Here is a 13,207-nt window from a genome sequence, read left to right as displayed (position 1 = left end):
GTAGTGTAATATAGTATAGTGTAATGTAATATAACATAGTGTAGTGTAATATATTATAGTGTAATGTAATATAATATAGTGTAGTGTAATATAATATAGTGTAATGTAATATAATATAGAGTAGAGTAATATAGTATAGTGAAATGTAATATAATATAGTGTAGTGTAATATAATATAGTGTAATGTAATATAATATAGTGTAGTGTAATATAGTATAGTGTAATGTAATATAATATAGTGTAATGTAATATAATATAGTGTAGAGTAATATAGTATAGTGTAATGTAATATAATATAGTGTAGTGTAATATAGTATAGTGTAATGTAATATAATATAGTGTAGTGTAATATAGTATAGTGTAATATAATATAATATAGTGTAGTGTAATATAGTATAGTGTAATGTAATATAATATAGTGTAGTGTAATATAGTATAGTGTAATGTAATATAATATAGTGTAGTGTAATATAGTATAGTGTAATATAATATAATATAATATAGTGTAGTGTAATATAATATAGTGTAATGTAATATAATATAGTGTAGTGTAATATAGTATAGTGTAATGTAATATAATATAGTGTAGTGTAATATAGTATAGTGTAATGTAATATAATATAGTGTAATGTAATATAATATAGTGTAATGTAATATAATATAGTGTAGTGTAATATAATATAGTGTAATGTAATATAATATAGTGTAGTGTAATATAGTATAGTGTAATGTAATATAATATAGTGTAGTGTAATATAGTATAGTGTAATGTAATATAATATAGTGTAGTGTAATATAATATAGTGTAATGTAATATAATATAGTGTAATGTAATATAATATAGTGTAATGTAATATAATATAGTGTAATGTAATATAATATAGTGTAGTGTAATATAGTATAGTGTAATGTAATATAATATAGTGTAGTGTAATATAATATAGTGTAATGTAATATAATATAGTGTAGTGTAATATAGTATAGTGTAATGTAATATAATATAGTGTAATGTAATATAATATAGTGTAGAGTAATATAGTATAGTGTAATGTAATATAATATAGTGTAGTGTAATATAGTATAGTGTAATGTAATATAATATAGTGTAGTGTAATATAGTATAGTGTAATGTAATATAATATAGTGTAGTGTAATATAGTATAGTGTAATGTAATATAATATAGTGTAGTGTAATATAGTATAGTGTAATGTAATATAATATAGTGTAGTGTAATATAGTATAGTGTAATGTAATATAATATAGTGTAGTGTAATATAGTATAGTGTAATGTAATATAATATAGTGTAGTGTAATATAATATAGTGTAATGTAATATAATATAGTGTAGAGTAATATAGTATAGTGTAATGTAATATAATATAGTGTAGTGTAATATAATATAGTGTAATGTAATATAATATAGTGTAGTGTAATATAGTATAGTGTAATGTAATATAATATAGTGTAGTGTAATATAGTATAGTGTAATGTAATATAATATAGTGTAGTGTAATATAATATAGTGTAATGTAATATAATATAGTGTAGTGTAATATAGTATAGTGTAATGTAATATAATATAGTGTAGTGTAATATAATATAGTGTAATGTAATATAATATAGTGTAGTGTAATATAGTATAGTGTAATGTAATATAATATAGTGTAATGTAATATAGTATAGTGTAATGTAATATAATATAGTGTAATGTAATATAATATAGTGTAGTGTAATATAGTATAGTGTAATGTAATATAATATAGTGTAGTGTAATATAGTATAGTGTAATGTAATATAATATAGTGTAGTGTAATATAGTATAGTGTAATGTAATATAATATAGTGTAGTGTAATATAATATAGTGTAATGTAATATAATATAGTGTAGTGTAATATAGTATAGTGTAATGTAATATAATATAGTGTAGTGTAATATAGTATAGTGTAATGTAATATAATATAGTGTAGTGTAATATAGTATAGTGTAATGTAATATAATATAGTGTAGTGTAATATAATATAGTGTAATGTAATATAATATAGTGTAATGTAATATAATATAGTGTAGTGTAATATAGTATAGTGTAATGTAATATAATATAGTGTAGTGTAATATAGTATAGTGTAATGTAATATAATATAGTGTAATGTAATATAATATAGTGTAGTGTAATATAGTATAGTGTAATGTAATATAATATAGTGTAATGTAATATAATATAGTGTAGTGTAATATAGTATAGTGTAATGTAATATAATATAGTGTAGTGTAATATAGTATAGTGTAATGTAATATAATATAGTGTAGTGTAATATAGTATAGTGTAATGTAATATAATATAGTGTAGTGTAATATAGTATAGTGTAATGTAATATAATATAGTGTAATGTAATATAATATAGTGTAGTGTAATATAGTATAGTGTAATGTAATATAATATAATATAGTGTAGTGTAATATAGTATAGTGTAATGTAATATAATATAGTGTAGTGTAATATAGTATAGTGTAATGTAATATAATATAGTGTAATGTAATATAATATAGTGTAGTGTAATATAGTATAGTGTAATGTAATATAATATAGTGTAATGTAATATAATATAGTGTAGTGTAATATAGTATAGTGTAATGTAATATAATATAGTGTAATGTAATATAATATAGTGTAGTGTAATATAGTATAGTGTAATGTAATATAATATAGTGTAGTGTAATATAGTATAGTGTAATGTAATATAATATAGTGTAGTGTAATATAGTATAGTGTAATGTAATATAATATAGTGTAGTGTAATATAGTATAGTGTAATGTAATATAATATAGTGTAATGTAATATAATATAGTGTAATGTAATATAATATAGTGTAGTGTAATATAGTATAGTGTAATGTAATATAATATAGTGAAGTGTAAGATAGTATAGTGTAATGTAATATAATATAGTGTAGTGTAATATAGTATAGTGTAATGTAATATAATATAGTGTAGTGTAATATAGTATAGTGTAATATAATATAATATAGTGTAGTGTAATATAGTATAGTGTAATGTAATATAATATAGTGTAGTGTAATATAGTATAGTGTAATGTAATATAATATAGTGTAATGTAATATAATATAGTGTAATGTAATATAATATAGTGTAGTGTAATATAGTATAGTGTAATGTAATATAATATAGTGTAATGTAATATAATATAGTGTAGTGTAATATAGTATAGTGTAATGTAATATAATATAGTGTAATGTAATATAATATAGTGTAGTGTAATATAGTATAGTGTAATGTAATATAATATAGTGTAATGTAATATAATATAGTGTAGTGTAATATAGTATAGTGTAATGTAATATAATATAGTGTAATGTAATATAATATAGTGTAGTGTAATATAGTATAGTGTAATGTAATATAATATAGTGTAGTGTAATATAGTATAGTGTAATGTAATATAATATAGTGTAGTGTAATATAGTATAGTGTAATGTAATATAATATAGTGTAATGTAATATAATATAGTGTAATGTAATATAATATAGTGTAGTGTAATATAGTATAGTGTAATGTAATATAATATAGTGTAGTGTAATATAGTATAGTGTAATGTAATATAATATAGTGTAATGTAATATAATATAGTGTAGTGTAATATAGTATAGTGTAATGTAATATAATATAGTGTAGTGTAATATAGTATAGTGTGGTGTGGTGCAGTATACCATGGTAGTATAGTATAGTATAGTACAGTATAGTATAATATAGTATAGTATAGTATAGTATAGTACAGTACAGTACAGTATAGTATAGTATAGTATAGTACAGTAAAATGTAATGTAGGATATGGTATGGTGCTATTTCATATAGAAGTATACTGTGGTGTTATATAGTATAGTGTGGTAAAGTATAGCGTAGAATATTATATAGTAATATAGTGCAGTATCTATTTTATTTAATTTTATTCATATATTATATTTATAAACAAGATCTGCTATGAACCCTTTGGTTTTGGTGGAAGTAAATGTTGCTGAGACAAAAGCGTTAAGCAATGATAGATTAAAATGCATCGATTAACAAGTTTTCATCAGTATTATTTAAGTAGAGTTTACTGTTATATTGTATTGTAGTGTAGCAGTGAAGTATAGTATACCTTAATACAGTATAATAGTGGGTGTAGTATGGAATAGTGTAGTATGGTATTTTGACATAGTATTCTAGTATATTTCTGAAATATTTATTATAAGTTAAATGTCAGTGTATATTTCTTTTAGTGCTAAATTGATCTTAATTAATTTTATTTCGGCTTTGTGTATATTTTTGATTGTGGGGACTGCAGTAATGCTGATGAAGAAACCCCCTGCTGTAACACAAAAATTCCCTTAAATTCCCTAAAAAGTCCATCCATCCGTCCGTCTATCCATCCGTCTATTCGTCTATCCATCCTCACTAGTATCTGTCTGTCTATCCTGCAATCGATCTATACTCACTAGTAGCTGTCTGTCTATCCGTCTACACTCACTAGTAGCTGTCTGTCTATCCATCTGTACTCACTAGTATCTCTCTGTCTATCCTGCAATCCATCTATACTCACTAGTATCTGTCTGTCTATCCATCTATACTCACTAGTATCTGGCTGTCTATCCGTCTATCCATCTATACTCACTAGTATCTGTCTGTCTATCCTGCAATCCATCTAAACTCACTAGTAGCTGTCTGTCTATCCATCTTTACTCACTAGTATCTGTCTGTCTATCCTGCAATCCATCTATACTCACTAGTATCTGACTGTCTATCCGTCTATCCATCTATACTCACTAGAATCTGGCTGTCTATCTGTCTATCCATCTATACTCACTAGTATCTGTCTTTCTATCCTGCAATCCATCTATACTCACTAGTATCTGTCTGTCTATCCTGCAATCCATCTATACTCACTAGTATCTGACTGTCTATCCGTCTATCCATCTATCCTCACTAGTAGCTGTCTCTCTATCCGTCTATACTCACTAGTATCTGTCTGTCTATCCTGCAATCCATCTATACTCACTAGTAGCTGTCTCTCTATCCGTCTATACTCACTAGTATCTGTCTGTCTATCCATCTGTACTCACTAGTATCTGTCTGTCTATCCATCTATACTCACTAGTATCTGTCTATCCATCTATACTCACTAGTATCTGACTGTCTATCCATCTATACTCACTAGTATCTGACTGTCTATCCATCTATACTCACTAGTTTCTGACTGTCTATCCATCTGTACTCACTAGTATCTGACTGTCTATCCGTCTATCCATCTATACTCACACTAATATCTGTCTGTCTATCTGTCTTTCCATCTATACTTATTAGTCTGTCCGTCTATCCATCTAATCATCTATACTCACTAGTATCTGTCCGTCTATCCATCTATACTCACACTAGTATCTGTCTGTCTATCCGTCTTTCCATCTATCCTTATTAGTATCTGTCTGTCTATCCATCTAATCATCGATACTCACTAGTATCTGTCCATCTATCCATCTATACTCACACTAGTATCTGTCTGTCAATCCGTCTATCTATCTATACTCACTAGTATCTGTCTGTCTATCCGTCTATACTCACACTAGTATCTGTCTGTCTATCCATCTGAACACACTAGTATCTGTCTGTCTATCCTGCAATCCATCTATACTCACTAGTATCTGTCTGTCTATTCATTTATACTCACTAGTATCTGGCTGTCTATCCGTCTATCCATCTATACTCACTAGTATCTGTCTGTCTATCCATCTGTACTCACTAGTAGCTGTCTGTCTATCCATCTATACTCACTAGTATCTGTCTGTCTATCCATCTGTACTCACTAGTAGCTGTCTGTCTATCCATCTATACTCACTAGTATCTGTCTGTCTATCCGTCTATCCATCTATCCTCACTAGTATATTTTTATCTTATTTTTATTAGATTATAAGATTTATTAAATGATTAAAGTAGTAGATTTAAATGGTCTTGTAAATAAATAAACTTACAACACAAAGTTGATTTTAAAAATTTAATAACAATACAAATGACGTCAAATATCATTTACAATAATGTCAGTGTAAGTGATTATTATTTACAATAATGTCAGTGTAAGTGATTATTATTTACAATAATGTTAGTGAATAATGTAGTGAATTAGAATAAAGGTTTAATATTAATAAGAATAATAAGAATAAGAATTAAAAAATGTAATAATAATAACAGTAAGAAGAAAAATAGAATGAAAAAAAAATTACAATAATAATAATAAAAAGAAGAAGAAGAATGATGGGGTTCATTAATATTTCCTCTTATTCTTCTTCTTCTTCTTCTTTCTCTTCTTCTTTCCATCTGTAAAAGTCCTCTTCAGGATTTCCTGAAAGAGAAATGCAGAAGTCAGAAATTAATTTTATTTCCTGTGTACACTGTGATGTGATGTAATGATCCATTTAGATATGAATCAATATCAGAAATTTTCATTAAAGATCCTCACCGGAATGACACCAGCTTCTCTTGCCTGCAGTAAGGCGTCCATTTTATCCACCTACAAACGTACACACACGCACATGAGGACAGAGGGAGTAGTGGGTGGGGCTTTGTTTCCAAATGACTAAAGTTAATACATCATGTCAAAGATATTTACGAATCTGATATGAAACACTTGCTATGTAATCTATAATCTAATAATCTATCATACACTATCTTTAGCATGTAATATTAAGCATGCAGAATATTGGTATTGTTGTGTGTGTGTGCTTTTTGTTGTGTTTCGGACCTGAAGTGGAACCGGAACTCTGATTTCTGAGACAGCTGTCTCCACGGCTACCTCCACCTTGGGCTCCTTGGCCCTGCATGCCTCCACCTTGGGCTCCTCGGCCCCGCGCGCCTCCACCTTGGGCTCCTCGGCCTTGCAAACCTTCGCCTTGGGCTCCTCGGCCTTGGGCTCCTCGGCCCTGCGCACCTCCGCCTTGGGCTCCTCGGCCCTGCGCACCTCCGCCTTGGGCTCCTCGGCCCTGCGCACCTCCGCCTTGGGCTCCTCGGCCCTGCGCACCTCCGCCTTGGGCTCCTCGGCCCTGCGCACCTCCGCCTTGGGCTCCTCGGCCCTGCGCACCTCGGCCTTGGGCTCCTCGGCCTTGCAAACCTTCGCCTTGGGCTCCTCGGCCTTGGGCTCCTCGGCCCTGCGCACCTCCGCCTTGGGCTCCTCGGCCCTGCGCACCTCCGCCTTGGGCTCCTCGGCCCTGCGCACCTCCGCCTTGGGCTCCTCGGCCCTGCGCACCTCCGCCTTGGGCTCCTCGGCCTTGCGCACCTCCGCCTTGGGCTCCTCGGCCTTGCGCACCTCCGCCTTGGGCTCCTCGGCCCTGTGCACCTCCGCCTTGGGCTCCTCGGCCTTGCGCACCTCGGCCTTGGGCTCCTCGGCCCTGCGTACCTCCGCCTTGGGCTCCTCGGCCCTGCGTACCTCCGCCTTGGGCTCCTCGGCCCTGCGCGCCACCGCCTTGGCCTCCTCGGCCCTGCGCACCTCCACCTTGGCCTCCTCGGCCCTGCGGGCCTCCGCATTGGGATTCTCTGCCTTGGGCTCCTCGGCCTTGCACACCTCCGCCTTGGGCTCCTCGGCCCTGTGCAACTCCGCCTTGGGCTCCTCGGCCTTGCACACATCCGCCTTGGCCTCCCTGGCCCTGCGCACCTCTGCCTTGGGCTTCTCGGCCCTGCGCACCTCTGCCTTGGGCTTCTCGGCCCTGCACACCTCTGCCGTGGCCTCCTCGGCCCTGCACACCTCCCACTTGGGCTCCTCGGCCATGCGCGCCTCCACCTTGGGCTCCTCGGCCCTGCGTGCCTCCAGCTTGGGCTTCTCGGCCCTGCGCACCTCCACCTTGCGCTCCTCCCAAGACCTGAAGTACTCGATGGTGCTATAACACAACAGAGAAGCTGCACTTAGAGTCTAAACCCTGCTGTTAGAAGTTATGTCCTCAGAGTTCAATAAATAAATCTTAAATGCAATTAGTTTAAACGGAATGTAAAAAAATCCTGACATTTGAACCCTGGCTGGTAAAAAGACACTAATTGACACGTGACTTACACTTGGCGGTCGTTCAGGAGTTTCCCGTTCAGCCGTTCGATGGCCAGCGCCGCCGCCTCCGCTGACTCGTACTGAACGTACCCGTAACGTTTTGATTCCACAACCTTCAGGAGAAACACAGTGTGTCAACACACAACAACACACTAATCACACAACACAGATATTCAGCTATTCATATATATATTCATATATAACAGCGCAAAGCTCGAACCTTGCACGACACGATCCTCCCAAACACAGAGAAAGTGTCGAAGAGGGAGGTGCAGTCAATGGACCAATCAAGGTTCTTAATGAAAATGTTTCCTCCCTTGATGGGCTTGGCGGTGGGTTCCCAGTGAGACCACATGACGCGCATGGGTCTCCCCAGGAGCAGTTCAAAATTGAACATGTTGATGGCTCTCTCAGCTGAGGGAACAGAAATAAGCCATTCATTTTTAATTAAAGTCTATTATAGTCTATATATAACTCATCAAAATATCTTTTCATATCTTTTTAGTACCATTTAAAACATGACCATATCCATATAGTAAAACTAGAAAATACTACAGAAGTTACACATGTAGCCTTAAATCTGCTGCAAAAACAGGTAAGAAACAGTGTAGAAAAAAAGAAAAGGTTTGTTTTACCGTCATCTCGATAGCGAAAGTTGACGTACGCATATCCGAGAGGAGAGCCGGTCTTCCTGTCCCTGCAAATGTGGACAGACTGGACGTGTCCTGCAGGTCTGAATCTACTCGAAAGTATCACCTCAGATACTTCAGGGTGAAGATCTTTAACAAACAGTGCAGCCATTGTATAATAGAGTTAAAACTCTGTTGAAATAACTGCTAAATGATGTGAAATGCTGCTAAATGAAGTAAAATGCTGCTAAATGAAGTAAAATGCTGCTAAATGAAGTAAAATGCTGCTAAATGATGTGAAATGCTGCTAAATGATGTAAAATGCTGCTAAATGATGTAAAATCGCTATTAAATGCTGTAAATCTCTGCTACACAAGGGGCACTGTTTCTCTGTCGATAGCTAAAGCTGGTCTGAGGATGGTTGCTATGTACGTCGTCAGGTGATGCTCAGAACAGAATTCGGAATGTTTTGGTTTTTTTAACACATGGTCAGTCATATGACCTCATATGACCTCACATGACCTCATGACATCATGTAGAACATTAAGCAGTTAAGTTACAAACCCCAATAATGAATCCAATTCAAAATGGCTTTTAATATTAATATAGAAACACTGTATAGGCCTGTACAGGAAAGAGGCTGCAATTAATCCCCAAAAAACATTCACTGACTATATTTTCAATGCATAGATATTAACCTAACGTAAACACTACTCCTTGAAGCTGCATTTAAACTGCATTTTGGAAGGTCAAACTCGCGGGCACCATTGAAGGCCACTATACGGAGAAAAATCCTGAAATGTTTTCTTAAAAACATCATTTCTTTACGACTGAAGAAAGAAAGACATGAACATCTTGGATGACCAGGGGGTGAAGAAATTATCTGTAGATTTTTGTTCTGGAGGTGAACTTCTCCGTTAAAGGATCTGCTGCTAACATCTTGGTGCCAGATACCACAGCACACCTTCAGGGATCTAGTAGAGTCCATGCCTCGACAGGTCAGGGCTGTTTTGGCAGCAAAAGGATGACCAAAACAATATTAGGCAGGTGGTCATAATGTTATGGCTAATTGGTGTCGAATTTTTTACTAATTAATGAACATCTTTTTTTGTTGTTGTTGTTGAGTTGCATCCAATATTGTGGAACATCACTGAAGCAATTTATCCACATTATTCCAGTTATAAAGGATCATGATCTCACCAACCTCTTGATTTTTTGCTCTTTTAAAGTTTTAGACCAAAATGTAACGTATCCTGTTACAGAAAAAACACAAACAAACCTTATTAGAAAAGCACTAAAACTGGAGATGTGATGAGATAAACATTATACTGGTTATTTTCTAGGTTTATAATGTAACTATAATGATACAGAAAGGGCTAGAAGTCTGTGTAGCATTATGGGGTATCTGCACCTTTGGATTGGGTCTAATAAAATACGCATCACACACACACACACACACACACACTCATGGAACAGTCGATCATTTTATACCTATAAACTAAGTGTATCTAATAATCCAGCAGTTTAGTTTAAAACAAAACAAACAGGAAAACTTTGTGCTTCAGCTTCGACTTCCTTTATTGTCAATCACATGAACATTTTTTTCCTTTCTCTTTCTTTGAGATCTGTTGTTTATTAGCAGCAAACGCGCTTCTTCCTCTGACACGCTTCGCTTTTTTCACACACACACACACACACACACACTCACACACACACACACACACACACACACACACTCACACACACAGTGAGAAACGCCAGCAGGTTTCTGCTGAGGTCTTCACACACTTTAAGGCTTTTTATTTAAATACCTGAGTGTCAGAGAGCTCACTGTTCACAGCAGGTGCCTGAAGCTTTATGTTGAGATGTAGAAAAATATAAAGAAAGTGTCCATGCACAGTGATGTGTAGACGGTTTTACAGTTGAAGGTGAAAAAAGCGTCACTCCATCACCTGTGTGTGGTCCAGCATGAAGCGCATGAGCTGGTACTCCCTCTGCGCTTTACACGCTCCGCCGTCCACCGGCCGGATCAGCTCCAGCTGCAGCAAGCACACACACACACACACACACACATACACACAGTTAGACTGTATTATCTGTAATGATGCTATAATTATCACATCAGCTAAATCAGGGTCTCATACCCACCACATAAAGAGCTGCTGAACTGCACAGCTGTGTGTGTGTTTGTGTGTGTGTGTTTTCTCTGCTCTAACACACCTGATTCAAACTGATAATTAACTGATCAGCTGATCCACGTGCGCTGAAGCAGACTGCATGCTCCGGCTCTCAGTCTCTAATTCAGTGTGTGTACGATTCTGAGCATCAGAGCATCAAGTGCTGCAGGATTCTAATGAATTATAATGAACATATGATCTTCAGCTGAAACATGTATTTTAGATCCATCTTTTTTACCATCTTCTGGATGTTACCCATGATGCCGTTCGACTCCCTCGTGTTATTTCGAAATGACAAAGAGAGTGATGCAGCGGCACTTTAGTGCTTTACAAACCTCCTCTACTTGCATATCGATATCTCGTAATTTATGAGAGGAAACGACCTCTAAGCTCAGAAAATCACACCAGAATCACCAAATATTTTAGTTTAAACTCTCTCTCTCTATCCGTAGCTCTCTTTCTCTCTCTCTCTTTTGCTGTCTCTCTATCATTCTCTTTGTCTCTCTCTCACCAGAAGAAGAAGAAACAGCAGCAACAAATAAATGGCATTGTCCCCTATTCAGGGCTGACCACATTTTATAAACCCGTACTATGACATCCTTCAGTTTTTGTGTCACGGGTAAAGAAAATAATTGCTCAGTTCGATTCTGTGTATAATGACCCACAGGCATTGGGCAGTGATTATATACAGTGAGGGAAAATATTATTTGATCCCCTGCTGATTTTGTACGTTTGCCCACTGACAAAGAAATGATCAGTCTGTAATTTTAATGGTAGGTGTATTTGAACAGTGAGAGGCAGAATAACAACAAAAAAATCCAGAAAAATACATTTCAGAAAAGTTATACATTGATTTGCATTTTAATGAGTGAAATAAGTATTTGATCCCCTATCAATCAGAAAGATTTCTGGCTCCCAGGTGTCTTTTATACATACTTTTATACAGGTAACGAGCTGAGATTACAGTAGGAGCACTCTCAATGATCATGAGAACGGCGAGGAATCAGCCCAGAATTACACTGGAGGATTTTGTCAATGATCTCAAGGCAGCTGGGACCATAGTCACCAAGAAAACAATTGGTAACACACTACGCCGTGAAAGACTGAAATCCAATAGCGCCCGCAAGGTCCCCATGCTAAAGAAAGCACATGTACAGGCTCATCTGAAGTTTGCCAGTGAACATCTCATCAGTGGCAACCTGTGAAGCTCTGGTGAACTCCATGCCCGAGAGGGTTAAGGCAGTGCTGGAAAATAATGGTGGCCACACAAAATATTGACACTTTGGGCCCAATTTGTACATTTCCACTTAGGGGTGTACTCACTTTTGTTTAGACAAAAACAAAAGTTTAGACATTAATGGCTGTGTGTTGAGTTATTTTGAGGGGACAGCATATTTACACTGTTATACAGGCTGTACACTCACTACTTTACATTGTAGCAGAGTGGCATTTCTTCAGTGTTGTCACATGAAAAGATATAATAAAATATTTACAAAAATGTGAGGGGTGTACTCACTTTTGTGAGATACTGTATGTTATATTTCTATAATGTATATTTTTAGCCTTTATATATTTAACTCTAATTGGTCATGCTTGATCAAATCATGGTCGTCATAGTTATGCTCAGAGTTGTCCACTAGAGGGCAGCAGAGATTTTGTTTCTCCCACCATATATACAGAGGTGTATCTGAATAAAATTAGAATATCATCGAAAAGTTGACTTATTTCAGTAATTCAATTCAACAAGTGAAACTCTATATTATATAGATTCATTACACACAGACTGATATATTTTTGATATATTTTAAGTGTTTATTTTTTTGCAGCTAATGAAAACCTAAAATTGAGTATCTCAGAAAACTAGAACATTACACCAATAAAAAAAAAATAACAAAAAAAATAATAATTTTCAACGCAGAAATGTTGGACTACTAAAAAAGTGTGAACATGTACAGCACTCAATACTTGGTCGGAGTTCCCTTTGCATGAATTACTGCAGCAATGCGGCGTGGCATGGAGACGGTCAGTCTGTGGCACTGCTGAGGTGTTATGGAAGCCCAGGTTGCTCTGATGGCGTCCTTCAGCTCTTCTGCGTTGTTGGGTCTGGTGTCTCGCATCGTCCTCTTCACAGTACCCCACTGATTCTCTATGGGATTTAGGTAGGGCTTTCAAGGGGTTTGCTGGCCAATCAAGCACATGGTCACACCATGGTCCTTAAACCAGGTATTAGTACTTTTGGCAGTGTGGGCAGGTGCCAAGTCCTTCTGGAAAATGAAATCAGCATCTCCATAAAGCTGGTCAGCAGAGGGAAGCATGAAGTGCT

General features: G+C 35.2%; 1 protein-coding gene across 1 annotated transcript; it reads right to left on the bottom strand.

The window, feature by feature from the left end:
- Nucleotides 1-6,259: 6,259 nt before the first annotated feature.
- LOC131361760 (polyadenylate-binding protein 3-like) lies at nucleotides 6,260-8,879 on the bottom strand. Its single transcript, XM_058403288.1, has 7 exons — nucleotides 8,714-8,879; nucleotides 8,299-8,492; nucleotides 8,088-8,191; nucleotides 7,611-7,917; nucleotides 6,789-6,956; nucleotides 6,507-6,557; nucleotides 6,260-6,389 (listed from the first exon to the last, which is right to left on the bottom strand). Exons 1-7 carry the CDS (start codon nucleotides 8,877-8,879, stop codon nucleotides 6,312-6,314), a joined length of 1,068 nt encoding a protein of 355 aa, XP_058259271.1. The 3' UTR covers nucleotides 6,260-6,311.
- Nucleotides 8,880-13,207: the final 4,328 nt, after the last annotated feature.

The sequence above is a fragment of the Hemibagrus wyckioides genome, linkage group LG11 (genome assembly GCF_019097595.1).
Source record: "Hemibagrus wyckioides isolate EC202008001 linkage group LG11, SWU_Hwy_1.0, whole genome shotgun sequence".
Lineage (NCBI taxonomy): Eukaryota > Metazoa > Chordata > Actinopteri > Siluriformes > Bagridae > Hemibagrus > Hemibagrus wyckioides.
The sequence above is the reverse complement of the archived record's forward strand: the minus strand, read 5'-3'. Positions and strand labels throughout refer to the sequence as shown.

Excerpts from the sequence above, each read along its gene's own strand:
- LOC131361760 (XM_058403288.1), bottom strand. The coding sequence starts at position 8,879 with ATGGCTGCACTGTTTGTTAAAGATCTTCACCCTGAAGTATCTGAGGTG. Across the intron at positions 8,192-8,298 it reads GGAGGATCGTGTCGTGCAAG|GTTGTGGAATCAAAACGTTA; the intron begins GTTCGAGCTTTG and ends TTTCTCCTGAAG. Across the intron at positions 6,390-6,506 it reads GAGAAGCTGGTGTCATTCCG|GAAATCCTGAAGAGGACTTT; the intron begins GTGAGGATCTTT and ends TTTCTCTTTCAG.